Source organism: Cetorhinus maximus, chromosome 30, assembly GCF_964194155.1.
Source record: "Cetorhinus maximus chromosome 30, sCetMax3.hap1.1, whole genome shotgun sequence".
In the NCBI taxonomy this organism is placed as follows: domain Eukaryota; kingdom Metazoa; phylum Chordata; class Chondrichthyes; order Lamniformes; family Cetorhinidae; genus Cetorhinus; species Cetorhinus maximus.
Window position 1 is genome coordinate 5,665,927 of NC_135908.1, and position 17,935 is coordinate 5,683,861.

General features: G+C 40.7%; 1 protein-coding gene across 8 annotated transcripts in view; it reads right to left on the reverse strand.

The window, feature by feature from the left end:
• Nucleotides 1-5,990: 5,990 nt before the first annotated feature.
• Nucleotides 5,991-17,935, reverse strand: part of hmg20a (high mobility group 20A) — a 43,373-nt gene continuing 31,428 nt past the window's right edge. For 2 of the 8 annotated variants that reach the window (XM_078532377.1, XM_078532375.1), the window contains exons 7-10: nt 13,832-13,904; nt 12,769-12,984; nt 10,135-10,267; nt 5,991-8,608 (exon numbers count right to left, since the gene is read on the reverse strand). In XM_078532377.1, the coding sequence (XP_078388503.1) occupies nt 8,605-8,608; nt 10,135-10,267; nt 12,769-12,984; nt 13,832-13,904 (426 nt within the window). In that variant the 3' untranslated portion in view covers nt 5,991-8,604. Of the gene's footprint in view, nt 8,609-10,130; nt 10,268-12,768; nt 12,985-13,831; nt 13,905-17,935 lie in introns of those variants that run through there. The other 6 variants (XM_078532373.1, XM_078532372.1, XM_078532380.1 and 3 more) reach the window with 4 other exon arrangements.

A 17,935-nucleotide genomic window follows, 5' to 3' on the forward strand; every position in this document is an offset into this window, starting at 1 on the left:
TGTCCAAATTCTGTTTATCCTGCACAATCTGTAACTGCATCAAATGTAGGACAGCAGTGCTTGTGTGGATTCTGAGCCTCCATGGAGATGCCACCTCCACATTATCCATACAAATGCACTCAAAACCTGCTGGCAATCCATCAATGGTCGGGTGTCGGTCTGCATTGTTTTGATTACATTAATTGAAGGTTTTCTTTTTTTTTAAGAAAAGCTTTTATTTTTCTTCCTTCCTCTCCTGAAAGTACAAACTCATGCTGAGGAGGTTCCATGCATACAGTCTCATCCCACCTAATTCAAAAAAGGCTGTTCTTCATACGTGAGCCAAGACAGAGAGCATCAATGGGCTATTTGACTGCAAAAAGCTTCATAGCCAAATCAGTTCCTGTTCTCGTTCTGCTGAAGGGTCATGAGGACTCGAAACGTCAACTCTTTTCTTCTCCGCCGATGCTGCCAGACCTGCTGAGTCTTTCCAGGTAATTTTGTTTTTGTTATCCACACACAAATGTCGGTGAAGCCATTGGACAACAGTCAGAAACAGGAACCCTGGCTACTCACGAACCCAGGGCTGCTGAGACAAAGGATAGGAAAACAAAAGGAAAGACAAGACGACAGGCAGACAGATTTGTATTTAGATAGCACCAAAGTGCTTTACAATGAAGTACTTTTGAAGTGTAGACACTGTTGTAATGCAGAAGTTACAATTACATTACTGAGGCCAATTTGCCTGGTACAGCACTGATTAGCAGTGTGGTAGCTTTGTGCTTCACTGGGCAGATGTCTGAACCCAGTAGGACAGTGAGCCCATAAACAACATTTGGGGAAAAAGGCATTGAATACAGATTCTAATCAGCGCTGAATACCAAAACAGTAACAAATACTTCAGGCATGAAGGAGTGGCGAAGGCCCGAATCTAAAGGAGAAAAAAAAACCTGTGCGGAATGCCCAGCCAAGGTTAGCACGTTTGAAACAAAAATAAAAATTGCTGGAAAAACTCAGCAGCTCTGACAGCATCTGTGGAGAGGAATACAGTTAACATTTCGAGTCCGTATGACTCTTCATCAGGACTAAGGAAAAATAGAAATGAGGTGAAATATAAGCTGGTTGAGGGGGGTGGGACAGGTAGAACTGGACAGAGGGCCAGTGATGGGTGGAGGCAAAGAAGAGGTTGCCAAAGTTAACGTTTTGAGTCCATTATGACTCTTCTTCAGGACAGATTCGTTCAGATTTGTGCTTTAAAAACAGAAGACAAACCAAACATGGCAGTCCCTGGGGACACCACGAATCACATCTCCTGCTCAGTGGCTGTACATAAAGCTTTAGTTAAATACAAATTTAAACCACGAATCCAAAGAGAAACAGATGGGTAAAGTGCAGTGACTTCCATTGGAAAGCTAACTAATGAATGATTTTGCAATTCTTTTCACTTCTGGCTGCAGCCTGCTTTTCTGAAGGGTTTTTGAAAGCAAATATCTCCCTGAGCTAACTGATGCACAGTGGGGAAAGATTCCACATCCACTTCAAAATGTCTGTTTTCCAGCTGTTCTACATAACAGGAAACTGTTGACATTCTTAAGCTGTGTTCTCAGTACCTTAATACATAGCTCGCAACATCTAATGACCAGTTGTACCTATAATTAGCACCTGGCATTGCAGGGGAAATGATATGCAGTGGCGCAGGAATCCCGCCCCCCCCTCCTGCCACCCCAGCCCTGAAGTTGGATTGAATTCATATGCACACAGCGTTGGGAGTTTAGATTCTTTGTCCCTGCACAGTACAACATAGAAGTTTGCACTGACTTCAAAATTAGGTGTGAATGCAACTTTAGAGTTTGACAAACATTTTCCCCATCCATTTGTGGAGCCTATCCGATTCCACAAATAGCCTCAATGTTCCTTTCTGCTGCTGACCCAACTGGGATCATCTAACTCAGCCATGAAACAGGGTATCAGCTGTAGCCTGCTTTTCTTGCCTTTAAGTCAGAAGGTTGTGGGTTCAAGTCAAACTCCGGAGACTTGAATAAAAAAATCTGGGCTGACACTCCAGTGCATAATGGAGTGCTGCACTATCAAAAGCACCATCTGAGATGTCCCTGCTTGGGTGAATGTAAGAAATTCCATGGCACTATCTTGAAGATGATATCCTGGCTGATAGTTGGCCCTTAATAAAACATTATCTGCTCATTATCATATTACAATGGACCTTGCTGTATGCAAATTGGCTGCCGCATTACAAAAGTGTCTTCATTGGTTGTGAAACACCTTGGGACATGAAATGCGCAACATAAATAAGTTATTTCTTTCCTGGTCTATTTGTTCCAGTAAAACTCTTAGAGAATTGATTTTACGTACTCCACGATCAGAAGAACTCTGGAAAAACGGGTTAGAATAAGAAGGCTGCGTTCCAAAACGGAAGTAGTCATAAAAACGTAGCTAGAAAAGTTGCAAGTTGGATTCAGATGCACAAGGCCCATTAGCTCATTTGATCTCATCCTTGCAGAATATCAAGCCTACCATCTTCCCATTAAAGCAGCCAGCTGCTTTTAAAGGAGTCCAGCTGTGGATAAAGAAATATTTCCTGCCATCTGTTCCAAGCTTGTCTTCCACAACCCGAAACCTGTGCCCCTTTTTCTCTTGCTGTCTTGGCGAATTTCAAAGTATTTTTGCGAAGTTTACTTACTCTATCCATTGAAGGAAGGTTATCAGTCGCATGGAAGGGTATAGTTAAGACCCACTAGAAGGCTATCACGTCAGAAAGGATAATGTTCAGGGGAAAGGGTTTAAAAAATAGCTTTAACTCCCTCTTCCTCTACCCCACTATAATAGGGATTAAAGGAGGGTTGACTAGAGGTTTGCATAATTATAAGTAACGTAAGGTTGTTTTGACTAATTTTTCAAGCCTTGTGGCTTTTTTTGAATTACCCGGGAGCTTAGGGAGCCTATAATTCCCCGTTGCTTTCTCCATGGCAACACCTCAGCCAGAGTAGACTTGCCAACCAATCAGCGCCCTTTTATCCTGTAGTATAAATTGTGATTGTTTGAAATTTGACATACTTACGTTTTGTCTTGCACTCACCAGGCCAAAAGCTTCAGCAACATGTCTTCCCCTTCAGCAATATTCAAATTGGATAAGTTAACAAGAGGACATAATTTCATGATTGCTACTAGACGGACAAAGCAGGGAACGTTTTTTGCAGCTTAGATGTGCTAGAATCGGATCACCATTCTGAATCCAGAGTTATAGTAGAACAGCAGTAATAATCACTTCACATTGATGCAAAAAGCACAGTATAGCTGCACGATGGATCCCTATGGAAAAGGACTAAGGAAAAAAATGTAGAACAGAAATAACACTCAGATAATGAATATTCCAATATTGGAATATAGAATGCTTTTATCACAAGTGCCTTTGGAGGCAGAGATTATAATGCCATTTGAAAGAGGCCTAGATATGTATTGGAAAAGGAAGACTGTAAAAGATTACAAGGAAACAGCAAGAAAATGGAATTAGGAATAGTGAATGCCAGTTAATGACCTAGCATGAGAACGATGCTCTCTTCTGTGCTGACATTTATATATTTTCGATCCTATTAAAGTTGCTGGAGGGAAACGTCTTCAATTGCAGTATTATCTGTTACACATCATTTTCTTTAATAAAATTAATCTACTGCGTACAACAGGTAGCAGGATTTATGAAACAGGTAGCAGGATTTATGAAACAAGAGAATCGATAGATTGGAGAGGTTGGGACTGTTCTCCTGGGAGAGAAAGCTATGAGGAGATTTGATAGAGATGTTCAAAATCATGAGGGAGCTGGACATTGATGGGGAGAAGTTGTTCCCACTTGTAAAAGGATCAAGAACTAGAGGGCACAGATTTAAAGTGATTTGCAAAAGAAGCAACCGTGATGTGAGAAAAAAAACTATTTCACACGAGTGTTTGGATCTACAATGCACTGCCTGCAAGTGTAGTGGAGGCAGGTTCAATTGAGGCATCCAAGAAGGCGTTGGATGATTATTTGAATAGAAATCATGTGCAAGGGTATGGGGAAATGGCAGGGCAGTGGCACTAGGTCATGATGCTCATTTGGAGAGCCAGCACAGACACGATGGGCTGAATGGCCTCCTTCTGTGCCATTACTATTCTGTGATTTTGATTCTTACAAGATGCCAAAGCAATGTTAAATGTTTTACTGGATGCCAAACTGACATCTGAAAGGGGTTTGGACTGGAGTATAAGGCACCAGTTGAATAAAGACAATATTAAGAAATAAAAGGACTTACAAACTGCAGGTGGTACACTGGAAAGTAGGTCCAAAACTTTGACTGGAGGGGTTTTACCTCAACAACTTAAAAGTTGTATACCACGTATTGGCATTTAATGAGGATAAAGGGAACACTAAGCAGAGACAGAATAAACTAAAGCAGTGGAAAGAAGAAACTAAATATAATTGTTAAAAGTATAGCTTTTTAAAGCTATGAAAATTAAGTGAAGTGGTTTAGGACAAGAGACCTGAAATTTAATGGCGTAATGACCGAATAAAGTGGCACGGCAGAGTTCAAGGAGTGGCTTAAATGCACGAGAATCAGATCACCATTATGACTCCAGAGTTGTAGCAGGACAGCAGTAATCATCACTTCACATCGATGCAAAAGGCACAGTATAGTTGCACACAGGATTCCTTATGGAAAAGGACTGGAGAAAAAATGCAGAACAGAAATAAACTCAGATAAAGAAAACTGTCTGAAGAAAAAATTAAATAGTTTCAGTATGGCGATAAAAATAGCCACTTGTACTTAAACCCCATTTATAATGAAAAAGGAGATTTGTGAACCAGACTGGAGCTGCTTTCACATGGTAGTCACGGGATGCTGTTGATTTGGACTGAGCGACTAACACTGCAGAAATGCTTGGGCCCTGTTGTGAATGTTATTCTTGTACAAACTAATTGTTGTTCCTCTTTGGACACTGGGCGCTCTGGTTGTCTGGGAGAAGCCACTAAAGGTAAAAAATGCATTTCAAATACATCAATAAGACTTTTTGTAAAGCAATTTGGCAGCAGGGCACATGGATGGGGCCTTGCGACAGTTTCCACATGAATATTTCCAGTTTCCTTATCATCAGAACTGCATCAAAAGGATTGAGAGGCTCAGTCAGTAGCCTGGTACCACCATGAACTGAATGACCAGAAACACTAGTTTCAACAGTCTATGTTCCTTATACAGAAATACACTTGAGGCTGCAGTTACATTTTCTACTCAATTCTACCATGTTAACCTGAGTGATATTCCTACCGTGGATGAAATGGAATACAAGATTTGTAGTCTTTCTGAATTTAGTTTTCTTGGGCTTTCTCCTTTACTCTGTGTAAGGGATGGATTCTTCTCTATGGTATGATTTTGTGGGCGTTGTCTGAGCACAAGTGCCCATTCTTCCAGTGTGAGCCTAGACAACAAAAGATGGTAGGCTATTCTATTGTTAAGCAACTGAAGCTGCTCCTGTCTACACAAACCTCCTTTCCAGCAGGCATCATTGCACGGTGATCAACACAGGAACACCGGCCGATTCTCTTCTAGCTCGTGTACGAGAGATAAAACTGAATGGACTGAAACTGGGACTTTACTGCTCTGTGCCACAATAAGCTGTGTACTTTTCAACTAAGCCAGCAGAGTTAAACTCTTCCCAAAGTTGTTTAATTAAAATTCCTATTTGAACAAGCTTCAATTTCTTCAAAAAAAAAACTTCAAACAAAATGTGGGTTATCCCCTCTGCAACTTGGCTGGAACTCCTCATAAAAATCCTTGAAGCGGTTCTTAAATTATTCCACGTTATTTTTCACAGGGATAGATTTGTCTATCATCAACTCTCTCTGTTGGGGAGGATTACAAGAATTAGCAAAATTCCTAAAAAAAAAATCAAAATGGATTTGTTGTGACCATATCTTGTCCTTGGGGTGACATGGACATTTTTAAAACACATACACATAACAGTACTCAACTTTCATAAATATTTAATAGTTTTCATTTTTAACTGCAGTTACACTGTAACTCCTTCAAAATGCAATCTCTGTATGCATAAATTGCTCTATCAGTTAACAGCTTGAAAGAACATCTGTACCGCTGCAGAACATTCTGGACTATTCTTTTAATTACCATCATGTCTACTGGCGTTGGTTTAGATCAGACTGTGTTTCCAACAGCCTTCAGGAGACATTTTATCAAAACAGTAAGAGATCACAGTGTTTCTGCAAATGGAAATTTTGTGGCTTGACCCTTAAAGGTTTGCAGTTTTTAAGAATACAAATTAATCCGTGTTCAAACAAAAACATACAACCCAGTCTTCAGAGGATTAAACCGTCCGTAAACAAGAAAAGATGGAGTTGCAGGAAAAAAGAGCAGAAATTGTTAAGGAAATTGTGTAAGACTGACAAACTCATTCTTTTCATTTAGTGTAGCAGTGTATTCTCAAATGTGTATGCAGGAGAGGACAATCAGAATTTTGTAAGAGGAGAGTTAAGTTTCTGCACATTTTAATGCTTAAAAAGGGGTGAAGCATCAGATGGAGAACACTTCAGATTTCCAGGCATTCACTACACCAGTAAACCGAGCAGAAAATCTTACATTGTTAGAAGTATTTTTTCTCCCTTACCTAAGCAATGACTTCCATTGGTAATGGTGACCATCGAAATGGTCTTCATATGAAAGCATACACAGTGAGCATCAGTGGGCTATCAGACTAAGAAACTAGGTTCAACCCTACCCTCAATTAGCAGAAATACTTTCAGAAAGTGTTGCTGGATTGTGATGAGGAAATGGGAACCCAAGCTACTTTTTCCTGAAGACCAGCTGGAGCATCTCTAAAATTTGCCAAGTTTGAGCTTCCAGAGGTTACCTGGACACCTATGGAACTGCACCCAGATGAATCAGTGTTTCACTCCTTTATATTAATATGGAGGAGGCCATATGACAAGAATCCAATTCTATATTGACATGATATCCGCATGTGCATTTTTCTAATGAAGATCATCACTGGATAACACTTAGGAATAGACCACTTCCTCCCCAGTTCATGGGTGAAGATGGTCTATTCTTTAGGGGCAAAAGTTCCACCCGAGAAGTATATTCCAAAATACTCAAAGAACTTCTGGTACTTAGTCACATACATTGGTTAAACACTGCAGAGGTTGGTGCGGTTTTGAAACAATAGGCACAACCTGAGATTCAGCATAACGCACCCAAACCACTGACACTGCATAAACCAGATCCACCAGAAAATAGGGTCCACTTTGGCTCTGATTCAAACACACCTGAGCAGAAGTGAAGAGGTCCCACTGTTATTATTTCAGCCTTTCCCTACATTAAACAGATTAGGCAATTAGTCCCAAATTCAACAGATGCAATAGAATTCACTGCCTCTCACCCGGAAACCCAAGAACATTGAAAATAAACCAGCCTCACTTGAAATGACAGACAAGTCTAGGAGTGTATTCTCTGGGGTTATGCCGCAGTCTCAACAATTATGTGGTTAAAGCGCCACAAAACGAATGTATTCCCCGGTTCATTTAACTGGAGTTCATGATTTCGATACAATGCAATTTGCACCAATTCAATCTAATTTTGGGTTCAATACACTACAAAGAATGTAAGACATTTTCAGTTTTCTCTCCTCATCTGGAAGTGTTGCTGAGGCATGGTTCTCATAGACACCCTATTATCAGGCCCACATTTTCTTCTTTATACATGAGCCTACACATTGAGTTTTAGCAAACTATTCTACTGGTAGATTGAGTTAGATTCAATCCTCACTGACCAGGTACTTTCTAGCAAGAGTTATTGCCTATCTCGCTGAGGGAGGCATCAAAGCTGATATTTTCCTTTACCAAACATATGCTTTCAAGCAGAAATGACTGGATAGCAATCAGGAGTTTTGGACAATTTTCTCCCTCTCGCACTGAGGCAATTGCAGCTTACGTACTTAGCTGAGATGAGAGAAGCCAGCACAGAACAGGAATTGAATCTGGAACTTCCCTATTCTGTCTGACTCAGTTCTAAGCTGGCCAATTCAACCACCAGGGCACTCGGTCAATTTATTTAATAAGTTTTAGGCTTGGTAATTGTCAGTATTTCTAAACATCATCAATTAAAATCATTAAAAACCAGCTTCATCCAGAAGCTTGTTTCTATGTACATGTTGCCAGTTTTAGGGCAGAAGAGGGAAAACAAAGAGTCATTTTTTTTTTAAAAAGCTATTGAATAGATGAATTTGATGAATGAGCACCCAAGGCCTCCAATGTCACAAGAGAAGGCTTCACACAAATAGTACAGGAACATTTGGCTTTAGCCACCCATTGAAAGAAGTAGAAGACATTATGCTTCCAGCTAACAAGAGGCAACACAACAGTTCCTTGTAGGACGGTAGGCTTTCAGCCCATTAGAAATGGGAGGGGACCTGCAGTTAGGAACAATTCTTCTCCAGGGCAGGCTGAACTCCAAGGCCTCAGTCAGTAGCTGCCATTTTATTCCCTTTGCAAGTCTAAGTGGCACCTTCCATTTCAGACTGCTCCAGCTGTGTGAACAAGTGCTGATGCCTTCAGAATCAATCACCATCTCAACTGGATATGGGGGCAAAGAGGAAAGGGAAGAGAGAAAAAGACAACTTGAATTTAAAAAATGTTGGTTCGTGAAGAATTATCACCTGACAAAGCTTTCATAATCTAGCCAGAATTGGAATATTGGATATTAAAACCTTTCTGGTTAATTATCCAACATTTTTTCCCCTTTAGATCTGGTTTCAGCCCCGATCGGGCAACATTTTGAAAACAAACAATGTTAAATTTTAAAACAATTTTATGTTGTGGCGTTTAGAGTCCATTAACTATGTCTCCCCCACAACCACCGAACAATTTCTCCTTTTCTACAACCCCCTCCCATGATGGAATCAATTTTTTGCAGGGGTCAAGTTCCCATAGGTGTCAGCAGTCATGTTATACCTCATCCAGGGAATCTGTGGATTTTTAAAGTTCCCATGGTTTCAAGTAATGCATTTAAAAAAGGACACAAGCAGACATCAGCCATGTTAGGGTCGCCTTACAAAAGGAACCTGCAAATCTCTATTTTGATGTTCGATCCCGCAGTTCCTATTCTCGATTCCGCCAGGCTTATTTTTTTTAATTCATTTGTGGGATATGGGCGTTGCTGCCAAGGCCAGCATTTACCGTCCATTGCTAATTGTCCTTGACAAGGTGGTGGTGAACCTCTGCTGTCCATTTGGTGTAGGTACACCTACAGTGCTGTTAGGGAGGAAGTTCTTGGATTGTGACCATTATGACATTGCACAAGCCAGAGATTGCCAATCATCGTACATGAGCATACTGGTCAATTGGAATTTCCAGTTAGCCAACAGCATGTTCTGTGTTTCTCTTATTTTAGCTATTATGTGCCATTCTGGTAAGTGTACAACACTTGATCTATACAAAAAGCTGCTAGCTGCTCTTACGTTAAACTTGGTTTTCAATCGATGGCCAATAATAACATTTTTTTTTGAGGGGAATGCAAGAAAAATAGAAATACATGCAGTAAAACTACCTTAATCAAACCTCCAGCATCTTTGTAACTCAATAGATTTCAGGGCTTGGAAAGGAGTCCCAGGGCTCAAACTTTCAGCCTTCTGAGGGTTACAGTCAAATGGTTGCACTCTGAATTACTCTGCAATCATCATATTAGGGGTGGAAGTTGAAATAGGAAATATCAAGGAGATTGTTGTAAATAAAGTACTTTATTGGTTCTTATTGGCTCAGGGACTGGGATGGGGTGGGGGGGAGAGGGGTTTATCTGGTCAGTGTCCTTGGTTTCTGCCCATTGATTATTGATGCATCATACATGATAATCATCTTTTGGAGCTACCATGTTGTATCTAAAATATAATTGTCATCCCATGTTGCACCACACTGCCCCACAGCCCTTAATCACTGTACAAATAGTACACTGCAAACACCTCAGTGTGGATAGTTTTGAAAATCAAATTAGGTCTCATAATTGCTGAACATGGAGATTCCCCAATAGCTGCCAATACTCTCACAAAGCATTCTGAAGGGTCAACACACAAAGTGCTCTTTGATACTGAATATTGTCTCCTCACCTGTCAAGTCGGCTTACTAAGTCACGTACTGTGGCAATGAGATTCTCATTATTTTGAGGGTTGGATAGAATAATACTGTGTAATTTCCTCATGTAGGAATCAATGGTTTCCAGAGTGGGTGTCTCCCCAGAACCTGCAAAAAAAATGGGGGAAACTTCCACTTATAGGATTACAAAAGTATCAGAAACAGGCCAGTGTTGTTCATTTGTCAATTGCCTCTGCATTCCTTCTCCTAAAAGCTTTAGATCCTGCTGAGATACCCTCTGTTCCTCCTCCAGATGGTCATTCTCTAATGAGTATTTACAGAATATTTAACTATCTGAGTTCAAGCCTAACTAGCTTAACATCCTGTCCCCTCCTGTGTTCACACATTCCCAGCAGAAAACTCATTCTGCATGGGTACCTGATGGAAATAGGATCTGGTTTTAACCTGATGCACTCTAAGCTTCACACCTGGAGAATTGCCCTGTTGGCCACTTGAGGTACCCAACTATATTTACACCTTCAGGAGAGGAGAAAATAAAGGGGAAGCCACTTAGACCGAGATGAGGGGAAATTTCTTTATTCAGAGGGTTGTGAACCTTTGGAATTCTCTATCCCTGAGGGCTGTGGAAGCTCAGTCATTGAGTATGTTTAAGGTAGAGATTGATAGATTTCCGGTTAACAATAACGTAAAGGGTTATGGAGATAGTGTGGGTAAAAGACAATGAAGTGTTTGATCAGCTTTGATTGTATTGAATGGTGGAGCAGGCTCTACGGGCTGAAAGGCCTTCTCCTGTTCCTATGTTCCTAACAAAACAAGCAAGCATATGATATAGAACCTTTAAACTCTATAATTCTTACCAAAAGCACTCCTAATATAGTAGTTGGGATGTGCATAGAGATGGTATTCCTTCTATTACCCTCCCCGTTAGTCTGGTTGAGGTTGGAGGCCTGCTTTTATGAAATCATGGCGAGAATCTGGAGTGGCACTTTGGTACTCTGCAGGAAAGCACATACACCCCTACTGCCTTCACCTTTTTTTAGAATATTGTCTGGAGAAGCAAGTTTCTTTACAACCCACTAGCTGCCACCCTTGTTAACATCAGGACAAAGCAGTCCACTTGATTAGCACCGCTTCCACAAACATTCACTCCTTCCACCACCGATCAACAATGGCTGCCGTGTGTACCATCTACAAGATGCACTATAAAAATTCACTAAGGCTCCTTAGGCAGCGCCTTCCAAGCCCACGACTGCTACCAACTAGAACGACAAGGGCAGCAGATACATGGGAACACCACCACCTGGAAGCTCCCCTCCAAACCACTCACCTTGGAGCTATATTGCTGTTCATTCACTGTCACTGGGTCAAAACCCTGGAACTCCCTCCCCAACAGCACTGTGGGTGTACCTACACCACAGGGACTGCAGCAGTTCAGGAAGGCAGCTCACTACCACCTTCTCAACGGCAATTATGGATGGGCAATAAATACTGGCCCACATTCCATAAATTATTTTTTTTTAAAATCAGCAACACAAAGTTTAGTCTAATGTGGCAGCAATCTACTGGCAGTAAATATACTCTGTCCGTTTCTACCTTTGAATGTGCAGCTCCCTTGAGATTGGGTTAGTCACCTTAGGAAATCTTGGCACCATTACAGACACTTGATATATAACATCCATTCCCAGGGCAATCATGAAGTCCAATTATTCCTGCGACTTTCAAAGTATAAAGGATCCTCGATAACTTAAATCAGACCTCGGTTTCAATGTAATTTTAGCAAAGCTGCCTTGGACTGTTATAATATTTTTTCAATGGGTATTTCTAATTTACGAAAAGGAGTCAACCGCATGACAACAGACAACTCCCCATGATTAGGTGAGCTTTGTTAACAAGCACCGTGTTTTTTTTTTTGCTGCCCGTTTTCTCTCTTTCTTATTCTGAAGGTGTTTATTCCTATTAGGTTGTTTCCTTGAAAAGTGGCAGCTTTTTGATATTGTGCCCAAGTGACTATTCTACTTGTGCAAGCCTGGATAAGCACGCCTGTTGCTGTCTTTGTCTGAACCATATGTTCACATGCACTTTCCAGCAGGAATCTTTGGTTAGTAGTCAGCAGCAACAATTGGCCTTATTTTCTTACCCCCTCACTCGTATAGGTACATAAAGGCCCAACTGTAGTGCCACAATATCTGTCTCGGTTTCAGACTGGAGATTGAACTTGGAGACTTTCCCACTCTGTCTGGCTCAGTTCCACAACTAAGCCATCAGATTCCATCAGATTAGATTCTTCACTCTGCTAAAACCGTATCAGTGGTCTTCAATGAGTTATACTAACTTCATTCTTCAAGGAGTACATCCTCAGCATACTGCTGGGGTTGAAATACCAATGGATCAGTCTGGGGAATCCACATAAATGGACTGTCTTCACTCTTACATAGAATATACAAACTGTAATGCTCGAGCTTGTTCGTTTTGCCTCTCTCTTATGTGCACCCTTATCATGACACCTCTTCATAGCAATCGGAACATTGATCAGGCATGAAGGATGCTTGTTATGCTTATTTTCTATTTTTGGAAAAGCCTGGCTTGGAAATATTTTCACCTTTAAACACGAAAAGTCTACTGTATTAAAAACACAAAGACTGAAGTACCTGGCAATGGTACAGTGGCAAAACTTGATGTCAGTGCTTGCCGTAGGGTATCTAAGTGCTGCTGAAGGACAACGTTCCTGTTTCGCTCTTGCATCACATCAATTTCTAGCTTCTCGACTGCTGTTTTCATGCTCTCCACGTGTTTCTGTAAGGCTGCATTTCTTTCTTCATACTCTATATTGGATTTCCTCAGCTGCCGGAGCTCCCTTTCTCGAGCTGCAATTCAAGAAAAACAAAATGATTGAGTTTTATATTGGAGATTCAAACTACAACACACAAGAAAGTAATGAAAACAAGCAGATCTCCCACGCGTTAAAATAAACAACAGTAATTATACTGAATTCGGTGGTGTGGAAGAGTAGAGGATCATAAGGATACAGGTGCACAGAACAAAAAAAGCTAATTTAATTCTAGGCTTTATCTCAATAAGTGCAGAATATAAAAGCCAAGATATAACGATGAGCCTATATAAAACCTTAATAGCACCTCAGTTAGAGTACTGTATGCAGTATTGAGCAGGATATTGAAACTTTAGAGGGGGTACTATTCAAATCAACTCAGATACTGTCTAGCAAGAGGAAATACAAATGTAAAGAGAAACTTAAAGTCCTGTCATTTCTCATTAGAATGAGGTGATATAATAAAAATGTTTAAAGTTATGAAAGATGGGACAGGGTAGAAAGACGCGAACTGCAGCTGAGGGGTCAAGAAAAAGGGGATACATCCAAGATTAAATGTGAATTGTTTAGAACAGAGAGCAGGAGAAACTTCTGCAAATAAAGAGTTGTGAGGCTGTGGAATTAACTTGTAGGGTTAATGGTTGAAGCAGAAACTCAACTTTCGAGATTAGATCGGATAGGTTGATGTATGAAAAGGAATTGAAGGGCTACTGTAACACAGAGGGTAAACGCGATTAGAACTACTTGCTCGCCGACACAGATAAGTAGGGCCAAATGAGCAGTTTCAATGTTTTAACTTTGATTTATTTCTGTGTGAGGCTTTGATGTTATTTTTCCCATAATTAAATACCCTGCACTATAATATTTACATTGGCTCTTCCTACCTTTGCTGTGGTCTAAAAATTCCTCAGAGAAAATAGGAATGTCCAACACAGATCGATCCTTCAGCTCGCCCTGCTTTTGTAAAAAAAAAATGCAGAATCACCATCCGTTTTCTATATGTCTAGAAAAAGCTACCATTCTTCCCTCCTTTTGTACCTATGCATGTTAACAAGAGCCCAACCGTGACATCAGACAGAAATCAAATCAAACAACTTTCTACAAAAATACACTGGAACAAATCCCACAGGTACTCTTGTAAAGATATTTACTACATTTTTTGAGACAAATTATTTTCTCTTGCCCTCACCTCACCCCCACCATGTGCTGGAATAGAATATATCTTCTCCCAAGCTCTGCTTATGTTGCTCAGTGATAGGCTTCCAGGAAGTAGGCAAGAGTGACTTGCGAACTGCTCAGGAAGTCCTTGACATCCCATTCGCCACTCTCCCATGGCACAATTCAGCAACGCTGTGTCATTAACTATATTAGAGCTCCACTGAACTGCATAGTCACTACTGCTGGCCTTTGGGGGTTACTTTTCTTTCATTGCGTGTCTCGATGAAGGTACATTTCACTTTGTGTCCCACAGACTACAAAACCAGAGGAATGCAAACAGGGACATAAACAATGTTTTATAGCAAAGATAAATCAAAAATCTATTTAAAGGCAAAAATAAGGAAGATACAGATACAGATTTGTCTGACAAAAGAGATTGTTGTGTTTTCACAGAATTGTTATAGTGCAGACAGAGGCCATTCGGCCCATCATGTCTGCACCAGCCATCCAAATGAGCAATTCACCTAATGCTATTCCCCCAACTTCTCCCCGTAACCCTGCACGTTCTTCTCTTCAGATGAGAGTCTAACTCCCTTTTGAATGCCTTGATTAAACCTGCCTCCACTGCACTCCCAGGCAGTGAATTCTAGACCGAACCCTCGCTGCGTGAAAGTTCTTCCTCACGCCGCTTTTGCTTCTTTTGCCAATTACTTTAAATCTGTGTCCTCTTACTCTTGATCCTTTCATGACTGGGAACAGTTTTCCCCTATCTACACTGGCCAGACCCCTCATGATTTTGAATACCTTTATCAAATCTCCTTTCAGCCTTCTCCTCTCCAAAGAAAACAGTCCCAGTATATACATGTTAATGTACATCTTACACTTTTAAACATTCTCTTCCCCTCTCATCAAAACAATTTTTTTTCGGTACACTGCCTCCAGTATTTTAGTTAGAAGCAGCACAATTGATAGCTGTCAGCAAATTGTCAGCACAGCTAGATGGTGAGCTCTGATAACAAAACTTTCATAATTAAATATCAACTTGGATGAAAGGTTGGGCTAGTTAATCTGTTCCCAGGCTTTGCTGCCACAATTCTGTTGCCTTGCCCTGGTACGGTACAACTAATGTTCATATTCCCAAAGGCTGCCTCAGCCAAGGTTAACGCCAGCCCCCGATCCACACGGAGAGTCTTTGATCTATGTAAGTGGTCAGGGAGAGGAGTCACACGGATAGGAAGCAAAGAAACAAACTGCACAGAAGGCAAATCATCACAGGCTATTTCTGGGTACACTCTAATAGAGGGTTTCAGAAAGGACTGACAGTTGGAAGCAGATTACTGTTTCCTGGGTGTTCCCATTCTTCTGACAAAGCTATTAGGCAGCAGTGACTTCCTAAAGTGGCAAGTTAGAGGAGAAAGAATTGTCACTGGAGGCAACAAGCCTCCACAAACAATCCTTTTCCCCTCGCCCCCCCCTTAATTGTTTGTGCTAATTTTCTGCTCCCCTGCAGGAACTGATTTGTGCTGCAGTAGTCTACTGTTCGATCAACTGGCCATTGTGAGTAGACTGGTTGACCGTGGAGGGCATAGCAGTCAAATCTTACTCAGACCTTACCCAAAATTCACTTTCTAGCTGTAGTCATTCGGCAGTAATCAGAAATGCAATTCCTGGCTAATTGCTTATTAATCGTTCTTCCAGGGGTAGCTGATGCATACCTGCTATTGCCCTAGCTGGGATCAGCTAACTAAGCAAAGACTGTGCATGGAACCTAGGGCTTTGCTGGTCTGTATGGCTCAATTACTCACAGGACTTAAGCTTACTAAGCTACCAGGGGAGCTACTAGACACAGAGTCGCGACTAAATTCCAACTGATTTCAGAGCTGGTTATTAGAAGCAGTGTTTGTCTTGTAGGGGCCCTTACATTTCACTAGAATAAATACTACCTACTTAATCTGGTGTCAAATCTGCATATATATGATTGTTGAAAGGCATATTTGCATTATGAAATGTAAAAACAGTTGACAAAATGATCAGTTATCAACTATTACCGTTAAAAATGACCTACCATTAAATCTGTTCAGGGCTGTTTGCAATTGCGTGGGATACACAGTCTTAATATTTACTGATAAAGCTAGCCCTGACCCAAATGCAAAACACAAAAAAAAACGCACAAGTCTAACCTATGGGGAAACGAATGGAACTATATCATTCCACTTTGTAAACTGGCAAACATTCTACTGTTTATTCCTGCAACAGCAGTTCTGGCAAATAATAGCATTCAATGAACCTCAATCCAGAACATCATTTCAAGATGTCACCATAATGAATGAAAAGCAATTCCTATTTCTTATTTCACGGAAATAGCACATCCCCCTGTGGAGACACTGTCATTTCCAAGCTAGTGAAAGCCAACCTTACAGTCCATAGGGCTTTCTTTAAACCTCTAACCACATCATTCTAGGAAATGCGGATCCTACTTCTGATCCGTAGAGCAAACATTTACTTCTAAATGAAGGAAAATTCAGTGGAATAAATTTGTCAGCTATTTGAAAACACACAAGTCATTTGTACAAGTCACTATCGATCTGTTCATGTTCTTATATTTTTAAGGCAGAGGTAGATTGATTCCCTTGCCTAACAAGAGTCTAATGTTATCGGGGTTAGGTGGGAATGTGGAAATCGAAACACAAGATGATCAGCCATGATCTTATGAAAGGCAGAGCAGGCTCGAGGGGCCGAACGGTCTACTCCTGTTCCAATTTCTTACGAACTTCCAAAGTTTAATTCCTTTATAATTTGGCTACATTTTCTTGCTTTTTTTCACAATCCCCATTCTTCATCCACCAGCTGTGATCGTGGCTGAGAGTGCTGCAGCATCCTCCGCAGCATACAGATGGAATGTAACATTTCACCAAACCACCCCCTGCTTGAAAGGATTCAGTGGAAGGATTCTGCAAGTCATTGAGTCTGTTCTTCGAGTTGTTACCGGGTCTGTTTCTATGAGTGCCCTGCTAGAAATTCCAAATGGTAAACTGACCCACAAAATATACTTAAAAACATAAAATCCATGTTTTGGATTTATTTCTCTGCTTATAGTGTGAAGACCTCTCCTTATCAATTAATTTCTTAATATTAATAAGGTAACATTAAAACTGAAGACACAATAACAACCATTGCCCCTCCCCCACCACCCCCATTTGTTTTTGGAAAAAGGTGATGTTTTAACTATTTCACATGGGCCAATACAAATGAATATTTTTCTTTACATTATTATAGAGTAACTGCATCTGATTTAAGAAATTAATATTTATGTCACACCAGTACCTCATTCGTAAGTGATTCTTCAGGTGTGGTTATGGTGAAATGAGCAGTGTTGTTAACACTTCATGATTCATTCATGACTCAAGGAATCTCAGAAATTTCTTTCTAATGCTCACGGTTCACAAGGAAATTTAAAGATTATAATCCGGTCTTGAATTAGCACATTAAATAAACGTGCATGAAGAGGAGAATTCACAAGAGGCTAGAACTGGAGGAGTGCAGAGTTCTCGGAGAATTGTAAGGTTGAAGAAGGTTACAATATAGGGAGGGGCAAGAAGATGAGGGTGAAACTTTTTAATTCAAGGAGTCAGTGGACATTAGGTCAGCAAGCAGAGTTGTGATTAGTGTTATGGTGTAACTGTGTGTTTCCCATTCAGAGTGTTGTGAGCAGGACTTGGTGCAAGTTAGGATATGGGCAGCAGTGATTTGGATGAGCTCAAGTCTATGGAGGGTGGAAGATGGGTCTGGGCCAGGAAAGCATTGGAATAGTCAAGTCTGGAGGTAACAAA